Source organism: Electrophorus electricus, chromosome 23 (assembly GCF_013358815.1).
Source record: "Electrophorus electricus isolate fEleEle1 chromosome 23, fEleEle1.pri, whole genome shotgun sequence".
Classification (NCBI taxonomy): domain Eukaryota; kingdom Metazoa; phylum Chordata; class Actinopteri; order Gymnotiformes; family Gymnotidae; genus Electrophorus; species Electrophorus electricus.
In genome coordinates, this window is record NC_049557.1 from 11,292,153 (window position 1) to 11,307,152 (window position 15,000).

Below are 15,000 nucleotides of genomic sequence, written 5' to 3' on the forward strand. Positions count from 1 at the left end.
TTGGCTTGACAGAGGAGGCTTCTGGGGGAAAAGAAGCAGATTCAGTGCTGGACATGTGGTCCAGGAAAATTAGGGTTTTTTCCAGACAGATGTTTGAAAAATGGCAACGTGAAACATGATGGAAGAGCTGACACAAGCCAGAGGGGAGGGGAGGGGAGGGGAGCACGCTGACCTACTTACAAAACAAAACAAAAACAGCTTACCGCACCTTTAAAAAACACGCCCACACACACGACGTGGACGTGGGTCAGCAGCTGCAGCTGGGGGATATTACTAATCTAATATAAACCCTGTACAAAGGGCTCTCTTAGCTGCACAGCTGTGTGCAGGGTTGTGTGGAGCTGGGTGTTGTCCTCTTGTGTACCTGTTAAAAGGCCAAACCACGTAAACGAAATCATGGCAATTATATTACATACAGCGAGATTTTTGTTTACACACATTCAGTGAAGCATGTCACTTGTGTACTGCAGCTGAAACTATACTGTGGAGTAATGTATAATTTCCTTTGGTGTATTGTGTAATTTTGCACGATTTGTGTAATTTGATGTGTTGTGCCATTTCCTGTGTCCTGTCCGTGCATATGTGGCTTCCATCTAAATGGGGAAAACAGGTTGAGGCCAGGACGTTTCTTTAGTCCTGTGAGCTACCAGGTATCATGTCATGTAATTAAACAGATCTGTGTAGTTACCTCAACTAACGAGGGAATATAACTAAACAGAGCTCAAAGCAAAAAAGTAGTTTTACCTTATTAGACATTAGAAAAACAGCTAAGGGTTGAACTTTGACATCACGACGCCTTTTAATCTTCTGCAGAAGGAAACCCACGTGCTCAACTCCTGCGATGTTCGCCGGGCAGCTTTACGAGAGCTTTGTACAGCGGCATTGATAAGTAATTTCTAGGATTATGGCCTGACTGTGTTAATAAAACAGAAGCTCTCAGGTGGAGGCTGATTTCCATCTGTACAGCTCTCCTTTTCCTGGTCACCAGGAACCTGATCGCCTCATCCCACTTTTCCATAGGATCCAGTAGTTTTTCCTAGAACTCCATTTGATCTTGTTTGGGACTGGGTCTGTTTGTATGCAGCTTGTTTAGTTCTGCGTGTGAACAGCCCAACACTGTTTCTGTGTTCTAAGTGTAGTTGAGGTCGGATTAAAAGAGGTGCACTTGTGTTTCTGCATTTGTGGGAGTCATGTGATCACTGGGATCCATGCAAGGAGGGCGTGTAATCAGCGCTAGTCACCCGCTAAACTCACAGAGCACCCCGAGGAGCAGGAACAGGACAGAGACCGAGACAGAAACACTAACACAGGGAGGGGAGGAACACTGCACAGTGTGGTGTTCACCCCAACACTAACACAGGGAGGGGAGGAACACTGCACAGTGTGGTGTTCACCCCAACACTAACACAGAGAGGGGAGGAACACTGCACAGTGTGGTGTTCACCCCAACACTAACACAGGGAGGGGAGGAACACTGCACAGTGTGGTGTTCACCCCAACACTAACACAGAGAGGGGAGGAACACTGCACAGTGTGGTGTTCACCCCAACACTAACACAGGGAGGGGCGGAACACTGCAGTGTGGTGTTCACCCCAACACTAACACAGGGACGGGCGGAACACTGCACAGTGTGGTGTTCACCCCAACACTAACACAGGGAGGGGAGGAACACTGCACAGTGTGGTGGTCACCCCAACACTAACACAGGGAAGGGCGGAACACTGCACATTGTGGTGTTCACCCCAACACTAACACAGGGAGGGGAGGAACACTGCACAGTGTGGTGTTCACCCCAACACTAACACAGGGAGGGGCGGAACACTGCACAGTGTGGTGTTCACCCCAACACTAACACAGGGAGGGGAGGAACACTGCACAGTGTGGTGTTCACCCCAACACTAACACAGGGAAGGGCGGAACACTGCACAGTGTGGTGTTCACCCCAACACTAACACAGGGAGGGGAGGAACACTGCACAGTGTGGTGTTCACCCCAACACTAACACAGGGAGGGGAGGAACACTGCACAGTGTGGTGTTCACCCCAACACTAACACAGGGAGGGGCGGAACACTGCACAGTGTGGTGTTCACCCCAACACTGTCTCATGTGCGAATTAACACAGGGCACCCACTTAGGAGACACCAGCCTCGAGGACAGAGCTGTGACACCAATGCATAGACCCCCAAGGATGAGCAACTAGTGGCAGGAACATTTCAGCATGGGTGGAGGAGAATACTACTACACCTACACCTTCTACTACTACACCTACTATTAATAATAATAATGGTACACTTTATTTGTTGGTGATTAAACTCTCTAAATGAAGTGCACACATGTTGGCTAAATTCTACAGACAGCCTAACATGCTCGAAGGTACACAACATCATGATTGTTCTTCATCAGTTTGTGTCTGTCTCAATATGAGTCAGCCATTCAAAATATTGAGAACAAACTCATGAAATCATTTGCACTGCCCCTAATATAGAGGTTACATCAACAACAACCAAACCATATAGCAAAGGAGGAGCAAGGAAGAATGAAATAAAATAAATACACAGATATGAACACACCAGAGAACTGTAGGGCACTCCACTGCTGCGCTCCCTTCATTGGCTCCCTGTAGCTGCACGCATCAGATTTAAAACCTTGATGCTTGCCTACAAAGGCAAAAATGGACCAGCCCCTTCACACGAGGTCAATGGTCAAAGCCCGATCTGTACCTCGAGTACTTCCAACCTCAAGTACGGCTCTGCTTGAAATACCTTGCTTCAGGTCTCATGGACGACAAGCATGGAGACTATTTTCTGTCCTGGCTCCAAGATGGTGGAATGAACTCTCACTTGCTGTTCGGACAGCAGAGTCCCTTGGAGTCTTCAAACGCAGACTGAAGACCCGTCTATTTGCAGAATATTTAAAGGACAACTGACACTGCACCCATATTGACTGACTAATTTAATACTTATTGTAGGGTATTATTTATTCTTTTTAACAAACTCTAGCACTTATTATTTATAGCACTTATCACTGTTTAAGACAGACCTTATGTATTTTGCACTTCTAGGTATCAGCATTCATCCCTGTATTCTACAGTATTCTAGATCATTAGTATGTTTAATTCTAACCTACTATACTGTACTTGGATATATTCTATGAATAAATGACAAAGCACTTTTGTAAGTCACTCTGGATAAGAGCGTCTGCTAAATGCTGTAAATGTAAATGTAGGTGTCAGATTCAAATCTCTCATCTCTTTACTGGTATGCAGGGCTCGAACTGAGTGGAGGCTGTGAGGGGGTCCAAAACAACCACAACCACCACACAGTTCAGGTTAGATGAAAGCAGACAGTAGGGGGCGATGTGACCCCTTTACTCCGCCCTCTACAGTGCAGATGCTGTATTCAGACTCAGACTGGCATGAGATATATTATTTAATCCCTTTGAATTGGTTTTACACTTTGACTGGTTGTACCTCCATAAATTCTACTTTTTTCTAAGATTGGATGGTACATGGGTTTAGTCCTTTGTAAAATGTATTAATGCATTAAATGCGTGATTTTTGAATCTGCTCTAAAGGAGAGGAAATGTGTTCATTTGGAAGCGTAGCTTAATCAAAAACCCATCTGGTGATCAGCGCACAACTGCTCGAGGACTTGAAAATGCATCGCAAAATGAGCTCCCCATATAACTTGGCCAGCCTGCTTTAAACGCACGAAACCTTCGCTCTCATGTGTTGTCCGGATGGGAATATAAATGTAACAGCCCGTGAGGGAGGTGTGGTTTGTTTTCTTTGTGAAAAGGAATTCATGGATTTAGTGCAAGTCATTTTGGGCTTTTAGCAACAAATATTTAAATACTTGACTGGGAACACTGGGACCCATACGACTCTAGTGAAGATCTAACCCTAGTGAGGGTCTAATCCTTGCCATTAACCCAGCTGGCCACCGACGCCCTGAAGACTAACTGGGCTTTCATACGGAAGTCGTAGGTTTCATTTACATTGATACTGATGGAAAATTTCGACCTGGCGTGGTGACACGCAATTTATGCATTTTAACATTGAACAATGAAGCCACTTAATTTGTAGATAAATCTACAAGGCGATATTGCTGACTGATCTCTCAATAAACTTAAAAAAGCAACACAACGGTCAGCATTTGCGTCCAACAGCAGATGTTCACGAAAAGTTATGAACCTTGTTTTAATCAGGTTATTTCTGACATTTATTAGACATGTTTAGCACTACGGGCTGTTAGGTTCTTTGGCGTAAGCCTATAAGTGTGTGTGTGTGTGTGTGTGTGTGCAGGGGTCTTAGGAGGTTATTTCGCAAGTCTAGGTGGGGTGCGATGCCTAACACACGTGCTCAGTGTTTAGCAGTCGATTTCCTACCGTGCAGACACACGCACGTGTTCCACTCGCGCCCTCCAGTTCACAGCGGCAACGATTTATGTAACGCAATAGACAAAGGATGACCAGAGATGACTGACCTTTTATTGCATGTCACTGTATATTAAAAGTTTCCCACTGTCCTCTCTGCTGAATTCACTGTGAAGATGAAGTAGTCTTTGCAGTAAACGAATAAAAACTACATGGGCCCTTGTGTTACTTTAAACTGGAATATCAAAATAATCATAACATGGCAACAAGCGACTACCAAGTTAACATAAACAGGCTTTACTTTTGGCAGTACAGTGCCCCCGACTGGTCAGCAGCGGTTCTGTGTTACCGTGCCGGGCTCTAGAAGCAGACGAGCTCAACACGCAGCGGTGAAGCCCGTTAGATAACGGTTGGAAATGACGAATAAGAACCTTGTCATCTCATCCTGGTTTCTCAGACTATTGGAGGGCTGTAACCCAGTTTAGAGCTGTATCCCTCCACACAGGCCTCAGCGTCTACAGGAGAGTTCATGGTTTAACTCGTTTCCACCTCGCAGTGGGTTAGAGCAAAAACCAGGCCTGGGCTGAGAAAAGCCGGAACAGGTTTTCCCTGCTCCACCAGACCTTGTTCCAGTTTCGGTAACGCTGAAGAACTAGAGCAGGGGGTTGTAACTGGCAGAGCATGAGGCTGAGAACTTGTGCCTTAATAATTTCATATTATTAATACCAAAAAACATTAGCAAATGAATTTGAGACAGGGACTTTTTTAAGGACCTACAGATATACTGCTTACCTCAGAATGTTTGAGTTTAGAGATCAATTTTAAAAATGACTCAATTTCAAATCAACCAAGATTTCAAATCAAGCATGCCATCAAATCAATTCTCCTTCATCAAAACATGTTCTAATTACATTTATCTGGCACTTTTGTCAAAAATGATTTATAATTCTGACTGAACACAACTTGAGGGTTAAGGGTCTTGCTCAGGGGCCCAACAGTCACAGCTTGGCAGCAGTGGGGTTTGAACTGGCAACCTTCTGATTATCCATCAAGCACGTTAACCATGGAGACACCACTCCCACTGTCTGAATCTGCCACGAACATTTCTGAGTCACTAGTGACACTTTTGGCTGCTTAATGAAGAATAAGTACTCAGAATAACTCCAATTTACACAGAATGACTCAGGGCTGCTGAATGTTATTGGAGATTCAGTCATATGTGGGTGATTAAAGACAAAAGAAGAGAAACTGCATCAAGGTGGTTTATTAGAATAAGAAAATTTCATAGAACACACAGCCTCCATGTGTAGTGACGGAGATTTTCAGTGGCATTTTATGTTTGCGTGTGATTTCTATTTCATCCTTCACTTGTGTGTGTGTGTGTGTGTGTGTGTGTGTGTGTGTGTGTGCGTGCACGCACGTATGTGTGTGTGCATATGTTTTCACTCTTTTGTTTAATTGGCCATGCATGTAACTGTCTTATTGATGGAGAGTGTAAGGGAGCTCAGTGGCGCCCTCTGGCGGGCCCTGTGGAAGTGCACGCACATCGAGGCCGTGTTCATGCAGACAGCTGACTTAAATTACATTTAAGCACTGAAGTTATGGACAGTGAAGGGAACGCAGTGCTCACGGTCCCTACAGAGATGCACAGGTCTGTCACCTCTGCCAAATCAAAGATGGCTTTTTTTTCTTTTTCCCCCTTTTGTAGGACACTTTTGTTCTGAGAAGAAAAAAAAAAATCAAAAGAATTTCTGTCAACCAATCAGGAGCGAATGAGATTCAGTTCACAGTATCATCATCACCATCATCACATCCTCCAATCAGCATAAAAACGCATACACCAGAGAGCCAACCAAATCACATCAGATGAAAAACCAACCTATAACATTAGCACAAAAAACAAACAATCAAACCAACAAATCAGATATAAAAAGATCAGTGCTGGCTAATATATGTTCTCTACAACTTTACAAAATGCAAATCAATTCCTCTTGTGCTTCTTCACATGTCTGTGTGTTTTCTGCATGAGAACGTACCATTCCGCCTCAAAACGGAGTTCCTTCTATTAGGTTTGCATGCACGCTTGCACTGAGACCCGTTTGTTCTGTCTGGTTACGGCTTGAGATGGGAGGGTACCTCTCTTATCACACACACACACACACACACTCTCACACACACCCTGGGGGCACCACCATCACAAAGACTCTGGGCCCGGACAGAAGATGTCCTGATGTCTGCGTGTCTTTGGGAAGGGCTTGGGACATCACAGTGTGTCTCAGTGTCCCGGTGTGGTGGGGGACAGGCACAGGATGACAGCAGGACAGAGAGAGACAGGGAGAGAGAGAGAGAGAGTGAGTTTGAGAGGTAGAGAGAGAGACAGAGATAGAGAGAGAGACAGAGAGGGGAGAGAGAGAGAGAGAGAGAGAGAAACAGAGAGGGAGAGAGAGAAACAGAGAGAGAGAAAGAGAGAGAGAGAGAGAGAGAGGGAGAGAGAGATCTTCACATAAGGAAAGAAAAACCAGGGAGGGACAGGAGAAGAAAAGAGGGAGAAAAAAACAGAAAGAGAGAAAGAGAAGACCGTCTGGGCAGTGAGGCATAAGGACCAAAAACAAGAGAACCACCACGAGGCCCTGAGAGCAGACAGACCACAGACAGATCACAGACAGACCACAGACAGACCATAGACAGACCACAGACAGACCACAGCGCTCAGAGTTCGACCAGCAGCAAACCCCACACCAGACGCAATGACCTTGGGTCTCTCTCACAGACACACATACACACCAAATGGGCCCACTCTCAATTACCACTCTTATTAATATTAATATCAATACCGTCCCAGAGTTCTGCCAGCGGTTCCCTGGCTTCTGGCCACTGTTGTTTGCAGAGCAGCAAATTTCCACAGTTTTTGGTTCTGTTTACCAACACATGTCTGGCAGAAAAGCACGTCTTTAGACATAAATCACTTTACGTCTTTAGACGTAAGGTCGCAGGGCAGTTGAATTTTCATTGCTTCATAATACACAGATAAAAAGGGAAGTCTGGGAATGGAGTCAGGTGGTGGGTGGAGTCAGGTGACATCAGGCTAAGGGAGGAGCTCCAGTGTTGGGGTCACAGCTGAGCAGCCTCAACCCTCCGTGTTCACGTTTTCTCTGTGAATGGAGTACTTTATCTGAGCTCACCTCGGTCTCGTGGCAGCTCGGTTCCATCGAGGACACACACACACACACACACACACACACACACACACACACACACACATTGACCAGGTCATCCACTGACCATCTCTGTGAGAACGAGTCAAGTGAGATGCTTCCTGCTCTCCAGTCAGAGGCGCGCAGTATTCTCGTGGGTGAGCGGCGAGGCAGTGGAGGCAGTGAGGAATGCAGGTCTCACTCCTCCATGTCCTCAGTCTCTCATCACTCTCTTCAGCTGTGGTCCTGGAGGTGGGTTTTTGGAGACAGACCGGGCGGGACATGGCAGGAGAGTCACCGTAACTCGCCTCACTGGCCGCCGGGTGCGTGGCCATAGTCCCGCGGCTCGCTGAGTCCCCTGGCGGCATGGAGGCCGGGCCGCGGGAGCGCGGCGTTGGTGCGTGGCTGTACGGGGTAATGGTGGTGCCACACGGGGGGCGTGCTGTTGTTACTGTTGTAGCCGAGCCCGTTGCGGGTCCAACGCGGCGGGTCTCCGTAGTCCGACTGCGTGCCGGGCGCCGACACCGCCCTCCTGCGGTCGGGCGAGTCCTGTGGCGTCACGGGCCGGTACTCGCCTGCAGAGTTACGCGTCGGCACTGCCGACGGGCGCCCATCCTGTCCCCTCTGGATGAGCGGGTGAGACAGCATGAGATACCGCTGCCGGTCCACGGTGGGCACGGGCTCGCCCGCATCCTCCTGGCCCCCTCCACCGCTGCCCTGGAGGTAGTCGGAGCTCAGGTACATGACGGCGGTGTTTCCCGGACCCATCTGAGCGATGAAGGTCTGGCTCTGGTCCCAGTCGGCGTCGGGCAGGTGCACGTTTGGCGAGGGGCGTTTCTGCTGAAGGGGGGTCTGCTCAGGGGTGGGTAAACCCGGTTCCAGGTCCCCCGCCTTGGGCCACCCGTTGGTGAAGAGGTTGTCCACCTGGGAACGAGGCCTCTCGCCGCCGCTGATCCGCGTCACGCTGATCCCGGAACCGCGGCGCCCATGTCCCAGCATGCCCTGCTCTTTGTCGCCCTTGTGACGGCCGCCCTGGCCGGACCCGCCTGCCTTGGACCGATGCTTGACCGTCATGATCCAGCACACCATCAGGCCTGACAGTGCCGCCCCCGTGGCAAACGCTGAAACCGCCGACATCACCAGCAGGTTGATTGACACCAGGCCATCTGGCTCCTCCACGTAACTCTCCTGCAGGAGGCCTGACAACGCACACACACACACACACACACACACACACACACACACACGTTACCACTGTAATGAACAGCACTAAATGAATAACTCTTCCTTCCACCTTCTTTCCTCAGTCACAGAAGCTCAGAAGATCCGTTTCTTTCTCAGCGGGAGGGTGAACACATCACAGGGAACATAAACCACTGGTGTAGGGAATAATTACACTCATCACCTAAAGTGGATGGTCATTTTAATGGCGATAATAACTGTCTTCCTGACTGAGAAGAGGTCCCAGTGCTCTTTGCGTTCTTGCTGCTTTTACCCTCCCGTGGAAAGCGACTCCGAGATCCATCTCCTACCCAGCTGCCCAGTCTGAGTCCTCTAATTACGCAGTAGAGCGTTAGCGCGATGCTAGCGGGCCTCCTAAAACACACACGCCTCCTCAGACGTGTGACGCCAGCAGAATTATTGGCGTGAGCGCCGGGGAGAGTGCGAGTGCAGTCGTTGGCAGCTAATGAGGCAGGCACGTGTAGAACAGTGAGCTCGTGATGTCGGAGGAGCACGAACAGACGCTCAGAGAGAGAGAACAAGGAAGAGAGAACCATGAAACTGAGAGAGACAAAAACAAAGCAAAAGAGGAGAAAGGAGGTGAGAGCGAGAGAGAATAGGAGCTAGAGAGGAGGTGAGAGCGAGAGAGAATAGGAGCTAGAGAGGAGGTGAGAGTGAGAGAGAATAGGAGCTAGAGAGGAGGTGAACGCGAGTGAGAATAGGAGCTAGAGAGGAGGTGAGAGCGAGAGAGAATAGGAGCTAGAGAGGAGGTGAGAGCGAGAGAGAATAGGAGCTAGAGAGGAGGTGAGAGTGAGAGAGAATAGGATCTAGAGAGGAGGTGAGAGAGAGAGAATAGGAGCTAGAGAGGAGGTGAGAGTGAGAGAGAATAGGATCTAGAGAGGAGGTGAGAGAGAGAGAGAATAGGAGCTAGAGAGGAGGTGAGAGCGAGAGAGAATAGGAGCTAGAGAGGAGGTGAGCGCGAGTGAGAATAGGAGCTAGAGAGGAGGTGAGAGCGAGAGAGAATAGGAGCTAGAGAGGAGGTGAGAGCGAGAGAGAATAGGAGCTAAAGAGGAGGTGAGCGTGAGAGAGAATAGGAGCTAGAGAGGAGGTGAGAGCGAGAGAGAATAGGATCTAGAGAGGAGGTGAGAGCGAGAGAGAATAGGAGCTAGAGAGGAGGTGAGAGTGAGAGAGAATAGGAGCTAGAGAGGAGGTGAGCGTGAGTGAGAATAGGAGCTAGAGGAGGTGAGAGCGAGAGAGAATAGGAACTAGAGAGGAGGTGAGAGCGAGAGAGAATAGGAGCTAGAGAGGAGGTGAGCGTGAGTGAGAATAGGAGCTAGAGAGGAGGTGAGAGCGAGAGAGAATAGGAGCTAGAGAAAAGGTGAGCGCGAGATAGAATAGGAGCTAGAGAGGAGGTGAGAACGAGAGAGAATAGGAGCTAGAGAGGAGGTGAGCGCGAGTGAGAATAGGAGCTAGAGAGGAGGTGAGAGCGAGAGAGAATAGGAGCTAGAGAGGAGGTGAGAGCGAGAGAGAATAGGAGCTAGAGAGGAGGTGAGCGTGAGAGAGAATAGGAGCTAGAGAGGAGGTGAGAGCGAGAGAGAATAGGAGCTAGAGAGGAGGTGAGCGCGAGTGAGAATAGGAGCTAGAGAGGAGGTGAGAGCGAGAGAGAATAGGAGCTAGAGAGGAGGTGAGAGCGAGAGAGAATAGGAGCTAGAGAGGAGGTGAGCGTGAGAGAGAATAGGAGCTAGAGAGGAGGTGAGAGCGAGAGAGAATAGGAGCTAGAGAGGAGGTGAGCGTGAGAGAGAATAGGAGCTAGAGAGGAGGTGAGAGCGAGAGAGAATAGGAGCTAGAGAGGAGGTGAGCGCGAGTGAGAATAGGAGCTAGAGAGGAGGTGAGAGCGAGAGAGAATAGGAGCTAGAGAGGAGGTGAGAGCGAGAGAGAATAGGAGCTAGAGAGGAGGTGAGAGCGAGAGAGAATAGGAGCTAGAGAGGAGGTGAGAGCGAGAGAGATATAGGAGCTAGAGAGGAGGTGAGCGCGAGTGAGAATAGGAGCTAGAGAGGAGGTGAGAGCGAGAGGGGTCAAGGCCGTGTGTTGCGCCGCTTCTCGGGTTAGCTGGGCCGGAGTTGTCGCCCTGTACAAATGTTCACTCTATCTGCTAAATCACGGTGGCAAAACACTCGTCTGTGTCTGGGCAATAAATCACTTCCCTCCGTAAACAGATAAACGTCAGACGCTGGGGCCTTTGTGAGCAGCGGACATTAAAAACAACACCTTTTATTGTCTGGCAGGCCCATTTTAATGGAGACAAACAGCAGCTATTACACCCAGGTGAGACTGGGCGGCGGGGTTATTAGCTCGGTCCACTCCTCCGCTCCTGCTGGGCCCCGGCTGGAAAACGGCGAGTCGTAAATGAATCGCCGGGATTATTAACATCCTCGTGCATAAGCAAACACACCATATGATTATACATTACAGAAAACAATAGTGATCGCTCATTTCCATACACATGCATGTTTGCACATGAATATTTAAAACAGCGCCCCCTGCTGCTTCAGTTTGGTCCCTCGCCCTTTACATGTGCTGTGAGCGTTTCGAGAATATAAGAGCAAGGAGGTCGCCCGTGTCAGTTTGGAGATCAGTGGCGTGTTTCTCACCCACGGGACTGGTATATTGTGGTGTTTACCAGTATAATGTGGTGTTTGCCAGTATAATGTGAGGTTTGTCAGTAAACCGTCGTTCCAGTATAATGTGGTGTTTACCAGTAAACTGTTGTTCCAGTATAATGTGGTGTTTGTCAGTATAATGTGGTGTTTGGCAGTAAACCATCGTTTCAGTATAATGTGATGTTTACCAGTAAATCGTTGTTCCAGTTTAATGTGGTGTTTACCAGTAAACCACTGTTCTGGTATAATGTGGTGTTTGCCAGTAAACCTTCGTTCCAGTATAATGTGGTGTTTGTCAGTAAACCATCATTCCAGTATAATGTGGTGTTTGCCAGTAAACCTTTGTTCCAGTATAATGTGGTGTTTGTCAGTAAAATGTGGTGTTTGTCAGTAAACCATCATTCAAATATAATGTGGTGTTTGTCAGTAAAATGTGGTGTTTGTCAGTATAAAGTGCTGTTTGTCAGTATAATGTGGTGTTTGCCAGTATATTGTGGTGTTTGCCCCTGGAGTGTCCTGCTCTGCAATAGTGCTGATCTAGATGTTTTCTTTGGCAGCGTGGGTCACATTACTGAAATGAGACCTTAAATCTGTTCAGTAATTCAGTATTCAGTGAAAGTACATTTATCAGACCGTGAGTGTCTGTGGGGTGTCTCCCCCTTGACTGTCCTTCACTCTCTCTTCCTCTGGATGCCATAATTGGCCTTATTTTGTTTCATCTCTATACTTGTCTGTCTCTCTAATTCTGATTCCTGATATGATCATTTGTGCATATCTGTTCTGATCTGCCTCCATTTGTGCTTCGAACACTGTTCTGTCTTTGTGAATATACCCTACGTACTCATCAGTCTCTCGATTTGTTCATATCTCCCTCTCCCTCTCTCTCCCTCTCTATCTCTCCCTCTCTCCCTCCCTCTCCCTCTCTCTCTCTCTCCCTCTCTATCTCTCTTCCCCTCTCTCTCTCCCTCTCTATCTCTCTCTCCCTCTCTATCTCTCTCTTCCTCTCTCTCCCTCCCTCTTTCTCTCTCTCCCTCTTTCTCTCTCTCTCTCTCTCTCTCTCTCTTCCCCCCCTCTGTTGATGTGGCTCTGAATGTTACATGACGATGTGACTGTTTATGCCTTTATGTGGCTGACCGATGTGCGGGACAGTCTCTCTGGACGGGTCCTGTCCCTCCTCCCAGACGTCTCTGTCTGTCTCCAGCACGTCCATCACACAGAGGCAGACGTGGTTCCCTCTGTGCTCACACACAACACTTTAACACCCAGCACAGCTACGCCCGGCACAGCTACACCCAGCACCATCGATCAATAGGTCATGCCACCCAGGGTCGATGCTTCAAGGTGAAGTTTGTTCAAAGGTTCATTTTTGCCTTGTGGATTTTTAAACAGTATTTTCCTCTCATTTTATATGTCTTTGAGCTCTAAAATTTCCATTATAAAATGTTAAAATGTCCAGTATAAAATGTTAAATGTACTAGCAGGTACATAACCTTTCATACGTGAATGGGCCTAAAAAACAATCCTAAATAATTATTTTTGCAGGCAGCAGGAGTGTTTATTTAACCTGGTAAGAATTACGGTGTGTGTGTATGTGTGTGTGTGTGTGTGTTTGTGTGTGTGTGTGTGTGTGTGTCTACTTGATGGCTTTATTCTAGCATTCTGCACATTTTCCAGCTTTCTAAATGATCTTGAACCAGCAAACACACACACACACACAACAGCTCACAACACACCACATCACACACACACAGCTTACAACACACATCACACACAACAGTTCACAACACACCACATCACACACACACAACAGCTCACAACACACATCACACACAACAGCTCACAACACACATCACACACACACAGATCACAACACACCACATCACACACACACAGCTCACAACACACCACATATCTGTAGGTAATAATCTCAGTGGAAATTCATCTTGCTTATTTGGGAGAAAAAAGCCAATTTAAATCATGCTATCTGGCCTGACCTTGTGTGTGTGTGTGTGTGTGTGTGTGTGTGTGTGTGTGTGTGTGTGTGTGTGTGTGTGTGTGTGTGAACGTGTACATGTGTGTGTGAGTGTGTGTGTGAGTGTGTGTGTGTGAGTGTGTGTGTGTATGTGTGTGTGTGTGTACGTGTGTGTGTGTGTGTGTGTGTGTGTGTGTGTGTGTGTGTGTGTGTGTGTGTGTGTGAGTGTGTGTGTGTGTGTGAGTGTGTGTGTGTGTGTGTGTGTGTGTGTGTGTGTACAGTCTACTGATGTTGGGGCCTCTGATAGAAATGAGCAGAATACACAACCATTTCCTCTTAATGAGAAAGATGCCTTAGAATGTCTGGAAGGCTAGAACATTCTCTTCTCTCTTCTCTCTCTCTCTCTCTCTCTCTCTCTCTCTCTCTCACTCCCCTTCTCTCTGTCTTTCTCTCTCTCAATCTCACTCTCTCTTTTTGTTTCACTCTCTCTCTCTCTCTCTCTCTCTCTCTGTCTCAGTCCCCTTCTCTCTGTCTTTCTCTCTCTCAATCTCTCTCTCTTTTTGTTTCACTCTCTCTCTCTCTCGTCCACTTTTTGCCCCTGAGTTAGTTAAAGCCTAATGGAGGCGTGTCCATAATGCCACGGGGGCTGTGTGTGTGTCTCTCTCTCTCCCTCCCTCCCTCCCTTCTGTCACATCCTTTCATTTTCCACCGTCCGTCTCGGGACTCGTCTCGCCTCGTCTCGCTCCATCACTCTGTCACTCTCCCGCCTTTCTCTGTGTTCTCTTTCTTCTCACTCTCTCTCCCTCTGTGTTCTCTTTCTTCTCACTCTCTCTCCCTCTGTTCTCTTTCTTCTCACTCTCTCTCCCTCTGTGTTCTCTTTCTTCTCACTCTCTCTCCCTCTGTTCTCTTTCTTCTCACTCTCTCTCCCTCTGTGTTCTCTTTCTTCTCACTCTCTCTCCCTCTGTGTTCTCTTTCTTCTCACTCTCTCTCCCTCTGTTCTCTTTCTTCTCACTCTCTCTCCCTCTGTGTTCTCTTTCTTCTCACTCTCTCTCCCTCTGTGTACTCTTTTGTCTCTCTCTCTCTGCGGGTCTCTTTCTCCCTCTCACAGGGCAGGACGCTAACAGGGTACTAACGAGAACCTCCCGCCTTAACCTGGCCTCGGGTTTAAGGCTGGTGTCATTAACCTTCTAGTGGTGGTGTGGGAGCAGACTGTAATCTCTCTGAGACGCGGCTGACTGATATACGGCCCTGACAGGACGAGGAGGCGGTGTGGCCAAGTGCCAGCTCGCTAACCCAGAACACGGCATCAGCTGACACGCAGACTTATACAACAAAACCGAGTTATTCAACAGCTAGGGTCTGTACTCATCAAGACTGCTGTGTATGTGTGTGTGGGGGGCACATGTTGCTACACGCGACTGAGTGTGTGTGTGCCTGTGTGTGTGTGTGTGAGTGATTAGAGACTGAACGCATGGCTTGAGTTGATGAATCAGTGTGAGTTCTGTATCTTCTCTCTCTCTCTCTCTCTCTCTCTCTCTCTCTCTCTCTCTCTCTCTCTCTCTCTCTCTCTCTCTCTC

General features: G+C 48.0%; 1 protein-coding gene across 1 annotated transcript in view; it reads right to left on the reverse strand.

Moving 5' to 3' along the window:
- Window positions 1-6,796: 6,796 nt before the first annotated feature.
- The window catches only part of sema6bb (sema domain, transmembrane domain (TM), and cytoplasmic domain, (semaphorin) 6Bb), a 115,532-nt gene continuing 107,328 nt past the window's right edge, over window positions 6,797-15,000 (reverse strand). The window contains exon 17 of the mRNA XM_035521968.1: window positions 6,797-8,769. Within this exon, the coding sequence (XP_035377861.1) occupies window positions 7,880-8,769 (890 nt within the window). The 3' untranslated portion in view covers window positions 6,797-7,879. The remainder of the gene's footprint in view (window positions 8,770-15,000) is intronic.